The following is a 23064-nucleotide window of genomic DNA, read 5'->3' on the forward strand; positions in this document are numbered from 1 at the left end:
AAATGTCGCCATAGCTTCGGCTGTCTCCGTCAACCACGTGACCCTTCCGTCTTCCTCCTTGAATGTCTGTTTCGCTTTACAGGACGGTTAGCACTCATTGTGGTAACATGTTCAGAGCCGTATTCCGACTGTCTGCCACAGGGGCCCGAAGTCTGACCCGGTCACGACCCTGCTACTCAGGTAGAGTTGCTTGTGTCATACATTAAATGAAAGGATGCCTGTAGTAGAAAGGACAACAGTAATCAACCCTAGCTAGCTTCGCATCTACTCTACATGTATATGTGTAGCTAAATGCTAACATAGGGTCACATTGACCATTTTTGAGTTGTAGAATAATGCTTTGACACTTAACGACATATAATATCGCCACATTACAAATGTATATGAGATGAGAAATCGACTAATTCAATGTAACTCAAAAGTCACGACCTTGTAGTGACCCTCCGTGTTGATTCAAGAGTGTCACTGACCGCAGCTTTTACGCAGATGTTCCGCAGTTTAGACCGACTGTTGCTTAACCTGACAGTCTCTCGCTGATTTAAATTTCATGTTGGCATAAAACTGAATTTCCACATAGTGCTTATAGTCGTCACGATGTCTCAGCTAAATAGTTACTTGAACCCCCAACGATTGTAGTTAGGCGAAAGCGATCACGATCATTTGTGACAGATATAGCAGAGTAGGTGTGTCAATAAATAACATATTGCATTCCCCATTTTGCACTCTTCAATGTAAAACGGTGATTTCAATGCTATTATATAAGCACCATGTCTTTGTTTCTTTATCTGTTCCTGGACAACGGTGATTGTTACTATCTTGGGTGCTGTTGTTACTTGTTAATAGGACAGATGCTCTTGAAATCATTAAAAAAAATGGAATAAATCAAGTAAAGTAGTGTGATTTGATCATGTTTTCAAGCTCCATTGGCCTCCAGATGTTACTCCCATGGAAAGGTGGAGACAGATGAGGAGTTTGATGCCCGCTGGGTCACTTATTTCAGCAAGCCCGATATAGACACCTGGGAACTGCGGAAAGGTGAGTTAGACACTTTTTTCTTGAGTATTAATTTCTGTTTCAGTCTGATTTTGCTTTTAAAGATGAATTTTAACCCAAAGGCATGAACACCTTGATTGGGTATGATCTGGTACCTGAGGCAAAGATAATTGATTCTGCTCTGAGGGCCTGCCGAAGACTCAACGACCTGGCCAGTGCCATCCGTATCCTTGAGGCCGTTAAGGTGAGGGGCTGTCCTTTTACTGATTACTCAGCCAGAGTCCTATTACCTGAAAAGTACGGTATATCCCAGAAAATGTCTGAGTTATTCCTGCCAGGTAAAATTAAATATATCCCTGTGTCTTTTACAGGATAAGGCTGGTCCTCACAAAGACATTTATCCCTACCTGATCCAAGAGCTGAAGCCCACCTTGTCAGAACTTGGCATCTCAACTCCGGAAGAGTTGGGAATTGACAAATTGTAGGTTGTTAAGGTGAGATGCAAAATGACTTTCCAGACGAAAGCCATGGTGCTGTTCCAGAGATTTATAATGTTTGTTGCTGTTGTGATTTGATTTACAATGATGTAAGACACAAATTAACTTCTTAAGTTAGTGATGAATAAAGCCTGTGTTTATACATACAATGGCCTCATGGTGGAGACATTGATTTGTTTTCTGTTAAAAGCGGCTGTGATCATCCTCTGCTGCACTCTGACTTCAGTCTTTTCCCATGTAGTTTTTGTTTCTATATTTGTGAAAGGTAGTCATGTCTAGAATTGGCACTGTACTGAAAACTCTACCTCTTTCATATGTATGTGTCAATGAAATCTTTAGTTTATCAAGTTGTTAAGTTGCGGTCATTTAGCATGAGAGAACATTTATTTTGGTAAATTTGCTCTGATGTAAACTACATTGTCTGGCTGTCACCTGAGCACAGCATGAGCTGATTCATAAGTGATTTCCCACTGGTTCAGAACTGAAACTAAAACCCACATATCATTCCATTGTTTCAGTAAAGTAAACCATTAAAGTACGATGCAATATCAAGAGTGCTAATGGGTTGACTTGTTTGTGATAGAATATCTTTTTTCTCTCCACAGGTCTATTTGATACCTAAAGGGATGAGCACTTCTGATTATCTTTTGTCAAATATGTCTATATTGTTGATTTCATCCTTGCTGTCTTGACGTGTACAAATAGGTGGACCTCATAATAAAACCAGTAATTTAAGATTGTGGTTTTTTTTAATTATTTATATTACATGACTTGTTTTGCTCACATCATTGTAAATTGGTATTTTAATTTTCTAAGGATTTAACATTCATTTTTACTTTAGGAATTGTAATTTGGCGGTATATGCGATCCCAACAATTCCTTTCCGGTCACGTGATATTGTCATGCCGCAGTACCGTTATTAAAGCTCGGCTGTTCTCATCCACCAGATGGCGACCAAACTATTACATCGTACTAGTCTGCTATATCACATATTTTAAATGATAAATCTTGTTTAATGTTTTTAAAACTTCATTTGTGAAAATAATTGTATGATAGCGCAGACGTCATGTCCTACCTTCGGCTTTTATTTTGTTATTTCCTTCCGGAAATAGGAAACAGACCAGCGCTAGCATGAAGGTGTAGTTGACAGAAGTGCTTTTCTGTGGAAGATTATTGAAGTAATGTGTCAGGGGGACACTTACGGTCATGGCTGTGTTAGGTAAACTGTGACAACTGACGCCACGATGATGAACGACATCATAGAAGAGCCCGAGAAGGACACCCTGCTGGGGATGCTGCCGGAACCACAAGTTTTGTCGGTAATGTCAGCTAAAGCTAGTCCTGCTAACTCTAATGTGCTAGTTGGGAGTGGGAGTTACCGACCCCAGCCTTCCATTTGTGTTATTGGAAGGGAAATAAACAAATCTACTGTTCACAGAACAGGACCCGACATTATAAAGTTCGTATGTGAATCTATTCGATTGGCTAAATTAGCTCATAAACGTATCGATGGAATGATCTTTTTCCTTTCGAATTAACGAAGTTTGATCAAGTGGCAGAATGTTGGAATCTACACCCGAGACTAACCTTTAAACATGTTAGCATAGCTCAGGATATGATAACCTCATGTGTCACGAGTTTTTAAACAAGTCACTTGACGTAGATATATGAATATCAACATTACAGTTTTCACATATGGTTATGTTATTATCTCTTGAAGTTGAAATATTATTATTGTTTTTATTTTATTACTATTATAGGTGGCCAGCCAGGGTGCCAGACCGAAGACATTTGATGGAGGAATCAGGCCTATTGAGAAAAGAGGACCTTACATCATGTCCAGAGCTCCAGCAATCCACCTCAAACTACGTCAGTGTCTTCTTTAAGTCATTATTACATGTTTTCAGATCGGGAGTCCCCCCATGATTATCATCCAGTGTTACAGTCTAGTTTTATAATCAATGCCTACACCCATCACTTTCAAGATCCTTTTCCTGATCCTGACATGAGAGAGAGAGGCAGCCATTCACATGTTTAAGCTACATGAATTTCACTGTTCTAAGTATGGGAACAAAAAAAATGTATATTCTGTGCTCAAGATGAAGTATAAAAATACTTTGACCAATATCTCTTGTTTTGTACCTCAAAGAGAAACACAGGGAGATGGCAAGGAAAGCCCTGAAGAAGAAAGCCCTCTCACCAGGAGCCCCAGTGATACATCAGCCCAGACAGGCAGCTAAGAGGTAATCAAAGAGGAGGCTACTTCTCTGTGATGTCAGCATCCTGCAAAAGGAAGACAGAATTCTACAGCTCTTCTTTTTTTTTTTTTATTTCCTTTTAGAACAGTGAAGTATAACAAGGGCTACACTGCTTTGAGCCAAAATGCAGAGGAGAGGATGTTGGCACTGGATTCAGACAGGTATGATAACAGCAGCTACAGGCAAACACCGTGCTCCTTTAAGTCTTGTATTGTGGTGCAAACATGCTGTAAGTGTCAGAAACATTTGTGACTCAGAATCCACATTGCCCATCAGCAACACAGATCAGTTCAGACATTACCTAAATGCTCCATGATTATTTCCTGCAGATGTGTAGGACATATTGGCTAAACCCATGGTGTTATGTCTGCAGCGAAAGGTTGCAGCAAAAATCTCTAATTTACTATCATAAGTCATTACGGATCAAGTCCTTTTCTTTTTACAACGTATTCGGCCTTACCGATGCCACTGATGATTTTGATGCGTGCTGAGTGTAATGTCTTCTGTGTCCATGCAGTGATGAAGAGATTGATTTTGAGCAGTATTCCTCAGGATACTCTTCAGCTGAGGTGAGTCCATCTGACTTCTGGGTGAAAGAACCATTTCAGGCTGCAAATATTTAACGTGCTGGTGCAAAATAAGATGTGTCTGCGTCTCAGAAGATTTAGAGAAAACTGTTCCAACCACATTAACTGCAACAAACACTTGATTAAAATGTTTTAAAGATGATAAAATCCAAATGGATCAAATGTTTGTCATGCATTTGTGTGGTAAGAACAGTTGTCATGATATACTTGGTGCCCCGACCCCAGTCTGACCTCTGACTCTCTGCACCTCTCAGCAGCATAGTTGAGGAAGATTAGCGTAAAGACAACATAGATTCAGTCAACCTGTTTAGCTGCTTTACTGGTGACTCTTTGGAATTCTGGATTCCAACTGAGATAACCAAATAAATATGTGGTTGGGCTGAGCCTGCGTGTTATCTTTGCTCCTCAGGTCCACCCTGACCTAAGCAGACAGCTGCTTCAGGACGGCTACCGTCTGGATGAAATTCCCGATGACGAGGACCTGGACCTGATTCCGCCCAAAGCCATGGGCTCGTCTGTGTGCTGCTGTTGGGACTGTCCATCCTGCTCCACGCAGTGATGCTGCTGCCACTACTCTCCTTGTAAAGGCTTTTCTTCTGACCTTGACTTTGGTCTCTGTTACCTAAAGCCTTTTGTCTAACCCAGGACCGGTGCTTTGTTGCCAGCTCCAAAGACAAGAATCTTCCAAACACAGGAAACATGGAGAGACTCAAAACAAGCTTCACCCACTGTGACCAGAACATTTTGGTGTTTTGTTGGGTTTTTTTTTATTTTATTTTTTTACATGAAATAATGTGGGGAACCTCCGCGGTGATAGTTTTGCGGATGCGTGCGCTGTGTCGACATGGGGCTGAGCTGGAAGAATGTGTGATGCTGGAGGCAGAGACGGTCTGAGCTTTGCTGTGTCACTGCTGGGAGACGTTTGATTTTATAACCTCTGTACTGATGAAAATGGTCAATGTCCATCACACTGGAAGATAAGAAAAATCTGGTGTTTCTGGAGCAAAACAACATGCTTTTATATTCGCGTGGTTACATGTGGGCCGTTCTCCTGAAGTCGTTTTGCGCCCCAGAGCGTCGTAGGATGGCGTCCTAAGTAAAAACTTAAGCAGGTCAGTTGTTTTGAACGGTCAGTAGAGCTCTGCTCACAGTTCATCATTGAGAAAATACTGAAAACCCACACAAACACAACTAATGTACAGAATATCTGCAAACCGCACAGATGTGTGATTCTAATATATTGTCCCTCTCCCTCTGTACTGACCCATTCGCTGCACTAACCCACCCAGCGTACTGACACACTACCCCGTCCCCCTGGACTGACCCCCGCAGTGTTTCTCTCTGATAATATTGCACTAACACCTTTGGGGCAGTAGCGGGTACCTGCCTGTACTATGCAACTAGTTGGACAATCTGCTTGTTTTTTTTTTTAAATCTTTATGTTACTGAGTGTTTGAATGCAATAAATAACTTATAGCAGAAAGAAAATGTGTTTAATTAATGTCTTGCGCAACATTTACCTAGTCATGTGCACAACATCCTAAAGGGGGCAGCAGAGCTAAACGCTACAATAAGCGCCTTCAATGTTTATCATTTACTTTTGGCCTGAAACTATACCGACAAAGGTATTATAACCGCATCCATCTATTAGCTTCCAATGTAAACACTTTTGAGGCCGGAAAATTTAAATTCTATTATAATGCGTGGGGGAAGGGGGGGCGTGAGACTTGTTGCTGACCTGGGCGGGTCTAACACGGTTGTACGTCGTGTGTGTGTCTGTGCGTGTGCGTGTGGTGGGGGTGTCAATTGAAGGGGAGGAAAAAAACGCGACTGAAGGGAGTTACCTCAGTGCTCTCTGAGATATGAGATCTGGCCATTTTCCAGTCGCCCCCCTCCCCATTAAAGTAGGAAAATCACGGAAGTCTGCAGGGACAGCGAGCCGCCAGTCGAGCCCGTCCGGACAGGTCGAACCTCTGCGCCTCTGCCGCTGCCGCAGCCGCGGTCCTCTGCGCTTCGCGTGCGTGGTTCTGTCCCCGTTGCGCGTGCGTGTGTGTTTACAAGTGCCACAAACGAGGGAAGAACGGAGGATAAAACTGAGGAAGGAGGGATGGTAGACAACTCCGGCAGCAGTAAGGCTCAGATGGTGAGTGGTCAGTCCGGGTCGGCCCGGGTTGGCCCGGGTCCGGCCCGGGTCAGCCCGAGCCCGTCTTCATTCATCGGGCTCTGTTAGCTAGCAGCGACCTCCCCATTTAAGCCCAGGAAACAGTAAAGTTTCTGAGCTAGCTCGGCCGGCTGTGTGGAACTTTTCCAGCAGCGTCACCACGATACTCTAATACCCTAAATTAAAGCTTTATGCGGCCAAATGTGCCCGTTTACGCGTTGGTCCCACGAAACTACTCGTTAGTCAGCTGTATTGTAGATGTGGCATTCGGCCAAATGCGGAAACACTCTGGATGTATAGTCGTTTTTTTCCTCCATAAGCGTCTGTGTGACATTAAAGCGGTTCAAAATCCGTTTTTATGACTGGAGTCGGTGCTGGCTCTGTAGGTTAGGACGTTCATTTCTCGCAGGTAAACTAGTCTGAACTATTTTTGTTCAATTATTCATCTTCTGAAATTCATTGCTGATATTTCGTTCAACTAAACTTTCTGCTCTGCATGTTTTTAAGTATGAGCAGTTTGAAAACTACAGATTTAGTTCCAGGGGCAAAATATACACCATAGAAATGTGTTCTGTCTAAAAAAAAAAAAAACAACAACAAAGTTTGGATTTGCTTTTGACTAACTTTTTAACTCCCAGTTCAAATATTGACTGGAGTGAAAATTAAATAGTTATAAATTAACAAGCTTTGCCGCCTATATTATAATAGGAAGTATTTGTCCGATTGGCTGTGGGCTGAAATTAATCTACATTAATGTTCGTGCCTTACACATGGATCATGTCATCCTATACAACAGCATTAAGTGTAATGAGATTTTGGAATATGGAGGCCGATCACCAGTGTGTTCCTTCTTCTCGCAGCCCAGCATGTCTCAGGAGCCTGGTGTGGCCTTTCCTCAGAGCACCTCTGCTGGGGGGATGAAGCTAGAGGCAGTAATGGAGCAGCTGCAGCGCCAGCAACAGGCCAGACTGGAAATGGAACGCAAGGAAAGGAAGTTCCGAGAGGCACATATCATGTACGCGCAGCAGGTTGCGGCCCAGCAGGCCATCTTAGCCGCTGCCCGAGCCTCCGGCGCCAGCTTCATGGGCAAAAGCCTGGTCGGAGGGGTGCCCGTTGCAGGGTTGCCTCCCCGCGTGTCCAATCAGAGTAGTGTGGACTCAGAAAGAGAGGACGACGAGGACAGAGGCCGCGATTCTGGGGATGAGGATGACGACAATGAGATGATGGAGGGGGATGAGGGCAGTGAAGAGGATGAAGGCAGCGCTAGTGGTCTGGAGTTCCTCCGCAAACAGACCCTGGCTCTGCAGCAGAGTGCCTCTCGCATCCCAGTCCGTCCCTACAGCAGCTACTCTGCATCTGCCCCTCAAAGGGCAGCATCTCCACCTATCAGGGTGAAACAGGAGCCTAATGAGGGCATGTCTCCTGCGGGTCCCCACTCTGCTACCTCTCCTAATGGACAAGGCGACTGGGGCTTTGATGATCACTTTAGACAGGTCAGTGCCTGCCACAGCACCTCTCCTACAGCTCTCCTTCCTCCTCACTAATTCCATTCTCAGCACATCTTTATCCAGATCTGCTTCACACATTTTTTTTCTGAGCAGTAATAACCTGATCACTAAACTGAGCATCAATAAACTTTAGCCCTTTTGTGCAATCTTAGCCACCACACACAAAGAGCTGCTCTTGGTTTATTCCTTTGCAGACTGTTTTGTCGAACGTCACCTGCTGTGAGCAGCTATTTAATCTGGACAGTCAGTCAAACCTCTCCAGCAGTATCTTTAGCAAGACACTTCAAATCTCTTGGGATGCCTGACAACTGATTGGCTTTTGTGGCTAAAAATCCTCCTAAGTGACTGCTGGCACTGAGCCACAGTGCGTGCGTGCGCGCGCACACACACACACACACACACACACACACACTGTGAGAACGCCGGCTCGTGCACATGTGTGGCTTTCCCAGTCTCGGCTCGGGCTCAGGTTTGGCTCTGATCCACATTGCTGAGTAAAGGGCCGCCGCTGTGAAGCCGTGGGTGGGTGGCTGGGTCAGCGGCAGGATTTTGGGTGGGGGGTAAGGTTGGATGTAGTACTACACAGTAGCAGCTGCTCACACCCCCTTCTGAGATTTTCGGCTCTGTGCCAAGCTCACTTTTCCTTGAAGGTAAATATTGCCTCACTACAGTGTTACGGAGTGCTGGAATGTCATCTGGGAGTTGAGCCCAGCTACGTGTGGTTTAGCATCATAGTTTAGAGCATTTAGAGCACGCTGAGGACAGCTCGGCGGGCCGGGGGATATAAAAAGCTCGTCTAGAAGGACGTCTATACGAGCTTGATTAGGGGGCTGGGGTGGGTGAGGGTTGGACTATCACATGTCTGGCTTTTATTACAGTCTATTTAAAGGCAAATGTTTTTGAGTCAGACTTCAGGAGACCACATTCCCAAATTTAGGAAAGGCAGTAGTGTGAAAGTCGGAGGCGGGCCAGCAACAGTAGTAGTTCCTGTTATTTTTATTGATATCCAATAACAGGTGGAGTATCTGTCTTCTCAGGATCCACTAGAGATGATTAGAAACGAGACTCCATCATTCCAAATGGCGCTTCCCCGCGCTCTGTTATTTCCTGTAGGGTAGGATTCTTCTGGGAGGTAGTCAGGCTGTTCTGTGGACATCACAACAGAAGATCAGAGCAGCAAAGTTGTAGCTGACCACTGCTTTATCTATGTCTTTTATTAGAGCAGGCGGGCTCAGCCTGGGGCCTGGGGGAGGCATTATGGGATGAGAATTGGTCTGTGCTTTTTTGTTTCCTCGCTTTTATCTTTCCTGTCATTATGTCAGCTCTGCAGTATTTAATGACGCCTCATCTCTTCACGCAGTTTCAGGTTGCACCACTGTCAGGGGAGGGGTTAATGGGGGGGGGGGGGGTGGAGGTAAGGGAGCATTTTTTTGATGTCACAGATACCAACCCCCTTGGTAAAAGGAATGGCACACATTTATAATATTCCAGAAGCAGCAACAGATACCTGATATAGATAATTGTAAACATGAATGAAATCGGCCATCTTGGACAGAAGCTGACTGGCTTCCCATTTCATTCAGACAGTACAGATGGACAAAGGAGAGTAGCGGTTTAGCAGCAACTCGCCAGATCTTTGTATTTAGATTTCAGTATTTCTTTCACACACCTCTGTGATGGAGGAGTGTGTTTTGTCATTAATGAATGGAGACCTCAGCTGTGACCTAATAATGGTCCAACAAGCCTGGACGTGCAGGCTGAGCTGGTCGGGCGGGGGCACTTCAGCATTTGCTGGAGTAGAGGTTGTTTGATCCTTAAAGTCAGCTTTGACTTTCACAAGGCTCCTACAGATATGATGTGTGTTTGCCTGCCATGTGTCAGAATCCACAGCATCCTGATGATTTTAATATCTCTGCAATGGTCAAAGCTAGCTCTGTGTCAGTTTAAATCTGTTCATAATGACAAATATCTGCATTGTCTGAAAAGTAAGGGAGTGACTCCCGTCCGATCTGACTTCCTTTGAGTGGGTTTCCATAAGTCCAGCTGACTCAGAGCCTTGCACACTTTAAATACTGACATCAGTCATCAGACCATAAGGTGCGAACACATTCACATTTATAGCCAGATGACTTTCATCATTTACATCATGTAGGATTAGACGGGTGGAAACTCACGCAACCCCTTTAATTTTCCGTCCCTTTTAAACAGAATGGCATGGCACAACTGTGCGGCATTCTTGTTTTGTACAGGCTCTGTAAAGGGAGCTAAAGTTACAAGATATAGGAACCCGTAACAGTGCTTCTTTCATCACATCACTGGACTGAAAAGTAAGTGTGGGAGGAGTTCCCAGGTGTGAACAGAGTTGCATGCATGTCTGTCTGTCTGTCTGTCTGTCTGTCTGTCTGTCTGGATTGCCCATAGATTTTCATCATTTGCCTTCCTCAATCCTGTAACCCTTTTTATTCCTGAGGAGCTAAACAGCTGAAGCTTATCTGTTTAGCCAGTGCTGTTGCATAATTTAGCTGTCGCCCCAGAAACACATCAGCCAGGAAGTGAGGAGCTGCACGGCTGCAGTGCACAGATCAATACAGATTGTGTGTGAGCTTTTAGAGGAAGGACTGTTACTGTGTCTTTATGGTTCATTTATGATAAATGAGCAGTGTATTTAGTAAATGGATGCAATGGAGTTGCTGCCGTGTAGGACGATCAGCAAAGGCAGAGAAACTGTCATTACTGCCGCAAAGCGCACTCAGAAGATGAAGTTCAGACCATCAAAAATCACAGCTCAACATTTTTGAGTTTCCTGTTTTCTCCAATGACGAACAGCAGAGCAGGACATTGAGCCTGGATTTGTCACAATTAAACTCGACTTATTTAGGGAAGCAATGCCTGCCACTAATTCTCCTGACGCAAACCGTCTTGTCACAACACTGTTTCAGTTGAGATTGTCAACAAAAGCACAAACAAGGGTTTTCGTTTATTGGTTGGTTTTAAAAATGAGCAGTTATTGCCTCCACAAATGTCAGTGGCTTATACAGTACACTAGTGTGTACTACATTAAAATCCAGTTTTCGCTACCATCAGTTGTACAGTCACATGTTGGGATAGCAATCACATTTTAATGTCAGTTATAAATATGATTTGTAAAGTCACAACTATGGATTTAGAGGATATCTGTGTCTAATATGCAGTCAGAGGTGATCACAACTTATGTGGATTTTAGCACGGCTAGCAACAGTTAACAACTGTATGCCTTAGAAAAACCCACACCAATTTCTGGATTTATGCAATAGAAGCAGAGGGGGGAGGTCCTCCCCTATCTAAAGGGAATGGAAACCTTTATGTTGTACTGGTTTACTGTTCTCAGTGCTGTGCTCACGGGTTAGGGTGTGCTGTAGAACATCAGAGCAGACTCCAGCTCCGCCGTGTTTCTTCTCACACCTCTTTTTAATTGTAGGATGCCAGATCACCATGTGTACTTTTGAGTGGTGTTGTGACACCTTGATGTTATTTGGGTAAAGGGCTGCAGCTGTGATGACTGAAATGACAAATTTGACCCTCTGGGCAGTGATTCAGCCAGTCCAGGTCTAACACAATGCTTTGTATAACGTCAAGATAGTTTTACTTTCCATTTTTGTCCTCACACACACCAACAGGACCATTTACGTGCAACGGGACACGTTCAGTGCGTTTACATGACACTCTAATAAACAAATGATCGCCTAAATCCGACCATAAATTGACAATTGAAATGCATGTAAATGCGTTGTTCCAACTGATATTGGTGCTCTCCATTGCCAACATTTGCACCACCTCCGCGCTGGCGTATGACCCCGGAACAAAAACGGCAAGAAAATCAACATGACCACGAGAGAGAGCGTCCACCTTTTCTACACTTAAAGTAAAGCGTATATTACATACGAGATGGACATAGCTGCACGATTATCTATCTTTGGGTTGTTTGAAAGATCTGCCACCTGTCTCCAGGTGTTTATCGCAACGTTATAGATCAACTGGTAAAGGGGCCAGTAACCCACTGAAAAAGACGCATATCCACACCTACTAGACCTCTTCCTGTCCGTTATCCGACTCATTCCTTTGTATGTAACTGGGACGAGGACCAAATTCCGACAAAAGCACCGAAATTGAATTCTGACGTGCATGTAAACATTCTGACTGAAACACCAAAACCTGTTTAACGACTTAAAGACCATCACAAAAGCACTGATGTAGATTCTGCTTTTTTTGAGTCTCCCTTGGCTTTAGTCCCATTTGTTTTAAATGGTCTACTTAGTTCTTATTCTGTTTACTGGACTTCCTGTTTAACTGATGTAATAAGGGTGGAATTACCGTCTGACCCCTGCTTGTACAAACCACCTGCAAATGGAGGACATTCAGATGAGAAATGATGAAGATTACGCAGGCTCCATTTAAACATCCATTATAAAACACTCTTTAGACCAAATGTTCGTTTTTTGCGACATCTTAATGTCAATACGTTGTAATAAATTAAATCACACTGAACAACATCATTGGAATGTTGACCCTAAAGATGGTAAAGCTGAGAACTAATGTGCTAAGATAAGAACATGTGCAATTGCAGGTTTAATGTTTGTTCAGATCACGATGTATAGCTTTACCTTACTGTATGTATTGTCTCGGCCAGGCTGAACCTGTTGTGCTGCACGATCCAGCAGCTTTGGTGATGTCCTGACATTGGTGGTGGAATAAAAAAGCTTCATTTATTTTCTCTGTTTTACGTGGCAGAGTGACATCTCTACATTTTAAACTGTCATATATTAAAATCCTGGTAGAAACAGTGATCAGGCCCGCAACAAAAACATTTTTTAAAAAGGAGTTTGGTGGAGCGTCGCTGTGTCACTTTCATATCACACGGAGGGACAGAGGCTCTCTTGTTTCAGCTGAAAATCTTCTGGCTCTCGCAGCCTGTAATGCAGCGAGTCAGTATTCAGATCTTTAGGTCCCACCTGAGTTCCTGATCCATCCATTTCAGTATTTATTGTATGTCTGATTGTGCGAATGCAAATCAAATTCCTTGAATTTATCGCCATCTGAATTTCATCAGTGTTGAAGAATTAAATTATTAATGACATTTCTGATGAATGAGAAGGACATTAAGTGGTTAAACTCATTTCCAAATCTCTGCCATTGGCTGTAATATAGATGGCAGTAATGATAAAGCTAGCAGAAGACTTCGGAGTTTGCTCTGTCTTTATGTCTTACTGAATATGTCACAGACTTCATTTTTTAACAGGCTCAGCTCAGTTGTGGTGTGTAAATGCTCACGTCTTCATCTCTCAGGTTCTTCTTTGTTCCTCTTGTTAGCAGGAAGTGGTTGGTTTCATTAATATCTCCTGAGTGGCCTTTTTAATGACATCTAATTGATGATTGTCTGTCACTAATCTAGTCAGGTCATTATGTCTGTGGTTGAATACGTATATGTCTAAATGGGGACATACAACTGCACAATTACCACAGTGTAATTACATTTTGCACTTCCCTTTTTCCAGCACAGTTGTTGTATAGGTAATGTGGGACATATATCTTGATTTATATGTAGGTCCAATCGCCTCATGTTTTTTTTTTTTTTTTTTTTAAATTATTAGCAAAATGGTCTATAGTTGCTGATTTAATGAAATTCATAGATATTTTTTAGGAAATTGCTGCATTGCCGGTCACAATCTGTGAAAAGCTTTAGATCAAAGTTTCGGCTATGATGTTTAAGATTATTGTCATGAACTATAATCATGCTCAAACCAAATTTCACTTTGTGTAACACTGCTCTTTACAGCTGAGTGTGGACAGTTTGCTCCTCCCTAGAAATAGAGGTATTGAATTTAGTAGGGAGATGAAGCGGGGCTGAGGGGGGAGGAGAAAGGAGGTTAGTGGTCTGGCTGAAAACACTCACTGCCCCACCCAGAGGAAACATTCCAGACGGAATTAAAGAGTTAACTCTTCAAACAGTGAACATTCCCACCAGGGGCTCCCAACAAGAGACGAGGGGGGGTGTCAATGTTGGACGCAGTCCTCTGATTGGTGATCTTTCAATTCATTTGACTGAGTGTTGCAGGGCCGTTAAAGAAAAAAAAAAAAAGCCGATGGGTCTGGATGGGAGGGAAACACTTTTTATTTGTTTATGTCCCAAAGGGCACATCTGCTGCCGACAGGAGGAGGATTCTGGAGGTGGGTCGAGTCCTGTCACCTGGGTCTCATCATGGCCTGCTCAAACAGCATGAGCTGGACGTGTCAAGGCTGCATCCACACATGAGGACTTTGGCGGCAGATGTTACACAAAGCTGACCGTGGTCACGGTCCTCTATCCAACACCACTTTAACAGGAGAGGTGTGTTAGCATGACCACACCATATTCTGCCATATTTTTTAAAATTACTTAAGTAATGAACTGAAATAGAATATTTACTGGAACATACCATCAAAATTCTGGCTGTAGTAGGGCTTCTAGTAGACGTTAAAGGGCTCCTCTTGTAATTTAATGAATGAACCAGTGGCATTGACAAAACTTGGATTTAGATTCCTTTTGACCTGTATAAATCAAGATAATTTAGAGAAGCCTGATCATCCTGCTGTGCATGATGTAAACAGGAAGATGCAGCAAATAACAATCTGATTTTGTGCTTTTTGTTGAGGCCGTTTACCTTCCAGCTCCAGTTAGTGCTCTTTGAACATCCCTCAAATCACTCGCTTGAGCCACTGTGCACGTTTACACTGCCTCTTCTCCCAATTTAATTGAATGTACAGGCAAAACTGTCACATTTAAATGCAAATGGTTCCTGTCCATTAGAGTTGTGACACTTTTCTCCCAAATTGACCCAGGAGGATTGACTTCCCTGGTTCTAATGGAAACTGAGCTACTGATGGCTGCTGTAATTTGATCAGCTGGTAGTGAAACCAAAAGCCCCCACCCCACACCCATGCTGGTTCCATTTGCCCTCTACAGCCACTCCCACTCAACATATCTCAACACCTGCTCTGTAATGAAGGCAAACACAGCAAGAGAGGAACAGTCAAATGAACCATCCACAATGAAGACCATCGTATGGCAGCTGCAGGGAAATGGATCCAGGGTCACATGATGGCATTGAGCAAAGTCTGCTTGAGTTTTATTGAGAGAGACTATGTACAGTACAGTGATATATACAAAGTATATGTACAGAGTCACAAAATAATGACCTTTGGCCCACTGTATAAAGTGTTTTCCTGATTTATTTGCCCATATACAATGTTCATGTTGTATGTAGACCTGATTGGTTCGACTGTAAACAATGTGCTCAACATTTAAATGTAAATTTTGTATACAGTGCTGCTGTATGAAACCTTTTTGAAATTCAACTACCACAGCTATACAGCCAGGCTGTATGTTGGCATTATTCCAATACAAAGCAATGTGAGCATTGGTAGCACCTTTTTCCTCTAGATCTCACAGATTACTTCACTGTAACCACAATACTGCTCTCAAATTTGGTCTAATGATATAGTCATACATAACAAACAAAAATAGCTAAAATCATAGCAAAGATTTGAGACCTTGACCAACATGCACTAGTTTAAAAAACTGAATATACGGTAAATATTGTGTTTATATACATGCATACATACAAAACGACATGTTTCCTTAGTTATAATGAAAGTCTAAATTAAAATGTTCTGCCTGTTTATTAAGATTGCAGTACAGTATTAATAGTCGCATATTACTGACATTGACTAAAGTTTGTCTTTGTAAATTCAATAATATACATAATTGTATCCTCCACCAAAAGCTTCAGATATTACATTACCTTTTTATTATAATACTTTATATTGAAATATTGTTTCTAACTCTAGAACACTAATTGTTTTCACCCTCTTGATTGTGGGGGTGGTCATGCTGCTTACTTTTAGCTTTCTGAGGTTAAAAGCGACTTCAACTCCTTAAATTGGTCATTTTAAGCAAGTTGTTTACTTTTGGTATAAGCTTTAAACTATAAAGTTTAAAATACTTTGACAGTGTTACACTCAGTGTTACATTCAGTGTTCAACAGTTCTTCCAATGTCACCTGTACAGGTGAAGGATTCATGTGATTCAGGTAACTGAGTGCTGTTAGCATGTTATGACTGGTTTGCTGGGTCTATGTTCTATTACTGTGGGGAAGATTATGTCTTCCATTATTCCATGTCTGTCACGTAGTCTGTGACTGGACCACCATTTTGTGGTACCTGTGACCTTTTCAAAGAGTGTGTAAACAATGAGGCTGGTGCATATTAAGAAGAGCTAGCACAATATTGATAGTTAGCTTTAGCCGGAGAATAGAATTATAATTCTAATCTGTTTATTTCTTGTCTATAAATCTCAATTGAAATGATATTATATATAGTTCTAGTTTATTGTTTAAATGTTGAGTCAATCAGGTGGAAGGGGGTTAGTGTTAGAGTTCAGGGGGACCTGGCAGTCGGGAGGCGTGGAGCTGCCGAGTGAGAGTCATCTATTGTTGCCGGTTTTCTCTGCTTTCTTTGTTGCTTTGGCTGAGCTCCAGGCTGTTGTCAGGGGCTTGTAGGTGCGAACTGGGCCACTGTGTCAAGGCCTTTGGGTAAACACAGCAGCTGCCTGGGACCTTCAACAGAGCCTTGGAGATTAAAGGAATGCTTCATTTTCTGCACCTGTCAGTTTTCAGCTTGCACAGTCATTACACCGCCTGCCAGGATCTCATGTAATCTGTTGCAGCATGTGACTTGTGCCTGTGCCAAGTTTTAAAATTTGAGCCAAGTGTGGTCACGTGCCTCCGAGCTGCCAGCATCAGAGGGAGGAAGGAAAAACAAAACTCCTGGCTGCTGCCCAGGAAACCACACATTACGCTTACACAGTTCAGTCAGAGCTGCTGGTTAGTGAGATGGTTGTACTCGAGTAAACAAGGCTTCAAATTATTTCAACCGGTACGAACAAAGTCCTGTTTGTTATATAGTCACTGATTTACGCTATACGTTGAAGAGCTGAAGCATCTGCTTCTTTTGAAAACGATTCAGGATGGTCAGAAAGTCATCGTACATTCATAATACATATGTTCAATATTAATATAAGGATTCCAAGTTCATCTATGTATACACAAACTCCAACATTTCTTGCATATCTACATATGTTTATATAATCCCAATCTCTGACCTGTTGCTGATCTGGTTACCGGTAATAGACAATCATAGTGTGAATAGAACTATGGACTGTCCCTGGTTCAGACAATGATTTCAAACGGCATTTGAGTCAATTATTAAATCCAGATGCACAGAAAATGGAATTATTAACAGATACCACGAATGTAGGCAACTGTAAGAATGATATGTTCCAGCTTTAAGGTACTATCGTAAACATTTCGTCAGTGTCCTTCAATAGATGGTGCTCATTTATTTTAGCCTCACATTGTTCAGCTGCAGGGGCTTTTCTTTTGGAGTGGATGTTTTTCAGATCACGAACCTCTCTGGGATCCATATTAATGTGTAACCAGGCTGGATATAATCTAATGGTTGTGACAGATCTGGGATCCCAGAGGACACAGCCTTGATCAGGCAGCCATCTGGCCAAAGACATCTAAGCTTTACTACATCAAATCAATGTGATTAGAAAACCTGCAGAAGCTCCATTTGTAGCATGTGGAGACTATGGTCAAATCTTATTTATTTTACCTTGATTAACTGGCTGACTTCTTTGCATTGTTGTGCACTTCACATAAGTGGCTGTACATAAATGTACACATTCTTTATTGTTTCAGTAAAACACAAACAACAGCAGAGGCTGCAACAATTTAAATAATGAATGTAAAAAAAATGGACTATGCAAACATCTACCTATAAATCTGTCGCGGGAACTGGTCTATTGCCTTTGGTGTTGCACTCGCAACACTCCTCTATCATCATATCACATCCCAGCAAGCTAATTATCCACAGCAATGATCACAATTTCATCACAGTTTAAGGGCAATACGTAAGTCTGCACTATAGTTTGTCAATAGTTAACTCAGTATAATAAGTTACATACAAAAAGTGATTTCCCTTTATGCTGGTTTACATAGTTTGGTCCAATCAACTGTGTATTCTGTGGAGAAGGGCATCAGTGGGAGCACAGAATTAAACTACAGTTGATTTAAGAACGCAGATATTTGTGAGAATCAGACCGCAAAATACATACATTGCTTTTAAATGTGACATGTCTAGGGTTCACACCGTCTACTCCTTCACTGATTACGTTATCACATGACTTCCGAAAACAAGGAAAGTTACTTTTGATCAGAATACAACCACAAAAACATACTGTGGACATCGGACCTGGGCCAGTGGGGTCTGTCTGTAACTGCCTTCATATAAATGCCATGTTTAGAAGTGGCTCATGTTTTTAATATACCTGCACGTGCAATGTGCCAAGATTTAAAGTTGCTAAAAAAACTGTAGTTGATAAAAGTGTGCATGGATGAAAATGTCATTTGTTAAGTACTATCACTACTAGCACTGGGGTTTAATAGTACAGTATTGATAATCATCAGTTATTTTAGCAGTGTGCACCAAATACACTCAACATTTTTAAGTGAATTTTTAAGTTATAATAGACCACATAAACCAGGAATCGATGTATAAAATATTGAAATGAGATCCCCCACTTTGGCATCTGAACAAATATATTGTAAAATAATAGTTTCTCTATAAGACTGACATAAATTAACATGCTATTACCAGGTTTATATCATGATGCATGTAAGAAAATTGTCCATAATTTGGAATTCTTCACAAATATAATCTGGAAATGATGGTGTGGTTTTGGGGTCACACAGAAAAATTAGTAGATATTCAAGTTTCAGATTGTTAAAAGTGACTGAAGAAAAAAAAATTCTATGGGAAAAGTGTCATTCCAAACCAGTGAACTTGATCAAGTAGATGCATAGTAATGTTTGTGTGATGTTGATGTTCTTGCGTTCCGGTGTGTAGGTGCATCTTTTGGCCCCTCAGAAGAGCTGCATTATTCCTGTCCAAGTTCCCTTTGGGGATACTGGCCTGTCAGAGGTGGAATGCCCCTGCACACTTAACACGGGTTGAAAGGAAACAGATAGCCCTGGTTGTGAAGGCAGAAATCATTCTCCATCGATTAGGCCCTGCAGAAAGCTGTGAATGTTGCTCATGGTTTGAACATTTGATCCAGCAGTTTCAGAGCTTGTCATAACAGTGTCTTCTCAGAGGTCTCTGCTGAACTGGTTACTGTCCTGCTCCATATGGGACGCAAACTCCTGGCCACAGGCGTTTCATTTATAATTAGTTGCGGTTGGTCTGGTAGTGCCATGGGTTTTTGGGCATCGCGAATGCAGTGAGTTTGTGATGTTGTCAGTGTAATGAGAAGGTCTATAAAGGCCTATCAGGTCTGTGTGATGTCTCCAGTTGCCATTAACATGGGGGTGAAGTGGATACTTGCTCTTTGAAAGATGTGTGATATGCTAGGTATTTTTAGCCACAGCTTTTACCTCGGAAGAAAGAGCTTGTGGCTGTTTTGACCTGAATGCAGCTCTGCAACTTTCCTACTCAAAGAAGCTATAATTCTAAGGGTCTACATTTGGAATAGCACTAGCTTTGTACCAGACTGTGGAAATGTGACTTTGCAGATAAGTGTGTATACTTAAACGTGCCACCAAGTGGGTCATGTGGCGGTTTTAGACCAGACTACCAAACAGCTCCGGGAAAGGGTTAAGCCCTAAAGAAGTGTATTTGTTGCACAGATGTGTAGTTGCACTAAAGTGTTTGCTCTGGCCATGAAAGGGTCTTTGAACCAATGAGTGTGAACTTCTGGCCACACCAGCCTATAAACGTTGCATTTGTGTGAGGCAGTGAAAGGGGCCAGCTAATGTAATGGGGGAGGGGGCCTCTGCCTGTGGAATGTGGTGTCTTGGTGAAAGAGCTGGAGCTGAACAAATGAAGTCAGTTTATTTGGCAAACCAGAGTTGCTGCTCACCAACGGGCAAGTTTACCCAGGCACTAAAATGCAAATGCAGTCTTTTCTTTCAGAGACGGGCCTTTATTGGCGGTTACACCGTGTTCGGGGTGAAAAATGTTGATGATTCCCTCGTTTTTTGTCTGCCAGTATTTTCTCTGTATGTGACCACCCCTTCTTGTCCCTCTGTTTCCCTTTTTTTATCTTTGTAAGTTGTAGTGATTAATGTTGGGAGGGGTGGTCTTGCCTGAAGGCCTGTTTTTCAGTGGCCTTTGCTGCGGACATGGCGAGTAGCAACACGTGCTGCCCCTGGACGCTGAGCCCCCTGTCCCCGGCAGTTATCTGCTTCCTCAAAGGCACGAAATCTTCCCCAGCCAGAAACAAGACCGAAGGCTCAAAGTTTTCTTGTCCTTGCATCTCAGCTGAAGACTTCTTTGCTCAGATGTCACCATTTATTACTTTGCACAATAACTCCTAATCTGAGCAATGATCTGATTGTAAGAAGGAAATGTACCATATGTTTCCCAGGAGCCGGCAGATTAACTCCCCTCTTGCCGCACATGGAATTGCGATTAGCCAGAGCTTTGTTGGTGGTACCGTAGGGGCAGCTCAGCATGGGATCCTACAGTAGTTAGCAGATAAAGAACACTGTCCGCTCCGACTGGGGGACGCCCCTCCTCAATGACAGAGGCATTATGAATGATTTCAGTCCTGCTGTGGGATTGAGGCCTCAATTATTTGATTAGTATCAAAGATTGCTGCCCCCCGCCATGCTGGTTTTCATAGGCATGCTGTGAGGAAGAGGAGTCACTTTCATTGAGAGCGCAAATGCAACTCTTAATTAACTTAATCTGGAAACTGGAACTGGAGTGTGTTTTTCAGAGAAACAGAAGTTGGTCTTAAAGATAAGACAAACCTGTGATGACTTAAACCCATTTAAAGAATATAAGCTACAAAAGTCGACCATATGTTCAGCCTCTATTTTGGCTCTTTATCAATTGACTAGCTTCATTCCATCTTTTATATTTCAAATACAACTTTGGTTTTTATGTTCAGACTTCACCTGTCTGCGGAAAAAAAATGCTCAAGTTCTGTTTGACTGTTTATCATTTAGCACCATTGTTTGCTGGAATCTAGATTTCAGCTGGAGGCCTGATTGTGATTAAATGTCTTCTACAGTGCCTATTTAAGAGATTTTCTTTGCTGAACTGTTTTGACAGGCAGCAATTTGGCTAAAAAAGATTAGCGCAAGAATGAGATGTTGAGCGTACCTGTGGGATGAGAGAGGTTCTCCTGTTATTGTGAGGTCTTGTTACTGGTTTACCGGAATGTCAGTGAAGTTAGTCACCTCCCTCCTCCGTCTCCCCACAGCTCTGGGTGAGCTCACAGACATTTGTTCCTGTTGATTTAGTGTCTTGGTTTCCGCTGTCATTTTCATTTTATGTGGGGGGTCTTTTAAATGAGCACACATTTGACTGTAGACAAAGGCTCTCTTTTTTATTTTGATGGCTCTCCATACAGAAGTGTTTAGGGGGTCCTTGTTTCAGATGCAGGGGGAGGTCACACTGATGATCTGGTCCTTCTCTCAGCTTCACTGGCACGGTGGCAGATGACTGAGGATGATGAGTATTGACATGAACTGAGAGATTGTGTCCGGAGAGGGCGGGGGACTTCCCTGTGTTTGCACATCCAGGGTATTGATTTGGGCCTCCGGTTCAATGGCTGTGACCCAGGGGAGTTGATCTCCAGCATGGCTAGAAAGCCATGACTGTAGCTGGAGCAGGAAGCCAGCGTAGAGGCCTTGTCTCAGCCCTAACAGGGCTCTAATATAGCAAAAACATGTGCTTCCCTGCATTAAAACTTTGTTTAGTCCACAGAACCACACTGGTGCGCTGACCTTTGCTGTCCACTCCACAGTTTAGATTTTTTTTGTCCATTCCACCTGTCCCAGTCATCCAGCTTGTTATCTGTGAACCTAACCCTCTACACAGGTTCAGTGCAGCTGACGCTCCTGAAATGACTCTCACATTTTCAGTGTCTCTCCAACGTGGTCGGCTTTTTTAAAAATCTTGTATTTAACAAAATGAGATTTTCCTCATCTAAATGGAAGGTTTTTGAACCCCAAATAAGGCACTAGGGTAGTGAAAGCAAATTATATGATGCTTTTTTTTTAAAGCACAGAGCTCTTCATCTAATAGCAGCTCCACTATCAAATTGGTGAAGTGCTGTCAGCATCCTGAGCAATCAATGTCATCCATCCCCCACTCCCCAAGCAGCAGCCATTAACCCTTCTTGTTCCAGCATGCCTGGCTGCACTAAAATGGTGGCTTTAAATCAGACATCTTTTATAATGGCTGCATAGAAGTGCCTTCAAGCTATACCTGCACATCCTGTGTGCATATTTTCTCACTCACGTGGCAACAGTGTCAACTTGTTGAACACAAGAGCCGTGTTGTAAAAACACAATCAAAATGCACACATCACTTCTTGTGTTTTGTGTTGTAGCACTCTTAAAAAAGGACAAAGGGTACATTTTATTTTATAGAAGAAACTCACGGGATAGTAAAACCTAAACACCTCTAAGAACAAGGAATGGTCGTATATCAAAAACACTCAGACATTGTGTGTGTGTGTGTGTGTGTGTGTGTGTGTGTGTGTGTGTGTGTGTGTGTGTGTGCGTGTGTGTGTGTGTCCAGCTCAAGTGCATTTCTGATTTGAAAACTAGTGAATGACATTGAAACGTAATAATCCAGCAGCCTGGATGGCTCACACATTTTCACATGCACAAATGTTGGGAATTTTTGGAAGGTTTCACGCTCGTGTTACTTTTTCACAGCGAGAAAGCCTCTTTTGACTCTGTAGGTAAAACCTTGTCTGGGTTTAGCAGGAATGGTGGAATGTGGAACTCATAGCGTTGGACAATTAACAGCAGGTGAAGGGAGATTACAGTAGCTTGTAATCTTTACTCACACACTGGACTGGTACATTTTTTTACAGGTCACACATACTTATTTTTAGGAGCAAATGTTAGTGAAATACACTGACGCTTATGATGACATGAAATCATGGCAACGGCCATCACACTA

The 23064-nt window shown here is 42.6% G+C and overlaps 3 protein-coding genes and 1 long non-coding RNA gene across 5 annotated transcripts in view; 3 read left to right on the forward strand and 1 right to left on the reverse strand.

Annotated features, from left to right (window-relative positions):
* Window positions 1-2225, forward strand: LOC130521522 (cytochrome c oxidase subunit 5A, mitochondrial-like). 2 transcript variants are annotated; one of them, XM_057025121.1, is made up of 5 exons: window positions 1-180; window positions 919-1035; window positions 1116-1237; window positions 1365-1474; window positions 2096-2225. In XM_057025121.1, the coding sequence occupies exons 1-5, from the start codon at window positions 63-65 to the stop codon at window positions 2103-2105; spliced, it is 477 nt and encodes a 158-aa protein (XP_056881101.1). In that variant the 5' UTR covers window positions 1-62; the 3' UTR covers window positions 2106-2225. The 2 variants fall into 2 exon arrangements, with proteins under 2 accessions (XP_056881101.1, XP_056881102.1); XM_057025122.1 differs by having other exon boundaries at window positions 3-180; window positions 1365-1487.
* A 315-nt stretch (window positions 2226-2540) lies between these two features.
* fam219b (family with sequence similarity 219 member B) lies at window positions 2541-5823 on the forward strand. Its single transcript, XM_057025120.1, has 6 exons — window positions 2541-2809; window positions 3251-3359; window positions 3640-3733; window positions 3832-3909; window positions 4266-4317; window positions 4745-5823. Exons 1-6 carry the CDS (start codon window positions 2735-2737, stop codon window positions 4892-4894), a joined length of 558 nt encoding a protein of 185 aa, XP_056881100.1. The 5' UTR covers window positions 2541-2734; the 3' UTR covers window positions 4895-5823.
* A 296-nt stretch (window positions 5824-6119) lies between these two features.
* The window catches only part of si:dkey-205h23.1 (AT-rich interactive domain-containing protein 3B), a 42701-nt gene continuing 25756 nt past the window's right edge, over window positions 6120-23064 (forward strand). Inside the window, exons 1-2 of the mRNA XM_057025129.1 lie at window positions 6120-6478; window positions 7357-7989. Of these exons, the coding sequence (XP_056881109.1) occupies window positions 6443-6478; window positions 7357-7989 (669 nt within the window). The 5' untranslated portion in view covers window positions 6120-6442. The remainder of the gene's footprint in view (window positions 6479-7356; window positions 7990-23064) is intronic.
* Window positions 13425-14816, reverse strand: LOC130521528 (uncharacterized). The gene is made up of 3 exons (XR_008949354.1): window positions 14682-14816; window positions 14457-14568; window positions 13425-14354 (listed from the first exon to the last, which is right to left on the reverse strand). It is a non-coding gene; the product is annotated as an uncharacterized LOC130521528 (long non-coding RNA).

The sequence above is a fragment of the Takifugu flavidus genome, chromosome 2 (genome assembly GCF_003711565.1).
Source record: "Takifugu flavidus isolate HTHZ2018 chromosome 2, ASM371156v2, whole genome shotgun sequence".
Taxonomy (NCBI): domain Eukaryota; kingdom Metazoa; phylum Chordata; class Actinopteri; order Tetraodontiformes; family Tetraodontidae; genus Takifugu; species Takifugu flavidus.

What these genes read in the sequence shown, in the direction of transcription:
- fam219b (XM_057025120.1), top strand. Translation starts at nt 2,735, where the DNA reads ATGATGAACGACATCATAGAAGAGCCCGAGAAGGACACCCTGCTGGGG. An exon ending in AGCAATCCACCTCAAACTAC is followed by an intron (nt 3,360 to 3,639) that starts GTCAGTGTCTTC and finishes TGTACCTCAAAG; the next exon opens with AGAAACACAGGGAGATGGCA. An exon ending in TTGGCACTGGATTCAGACAG is followed by an intron (nt 3,910 to 4,265) that starts GTATGATAACAG and finishes GTGTCCATGCAG; the next exon opens with TGATGAAGAGATTGATTTTG.
- LOC130521522 (XM_057025121.1), top strand. Translation starts at nt 63, where the DNA reads ATGTCTGTTTCGCTTTACAGGACGGTTAGCACTCATTGTGGTAACATG. An exon ending in GTCACGACCCTGCTACTCAG is followed by an intron (nt 181 to 918) that starts GTAGAGTTGCTT and finishes CATGTTTTCAAG; the next exon opens with CTCCATTGGCCTCCAGATGT. An exon ending in CACCTGGGAACTGCGGAAAG is followed by an intron (nt 1,036 to 1,115) that starts GTGAGTTAGACA and finishes TTTAACCCAAAG; the next exon opens with GCATGAACACCTTGATTGGG.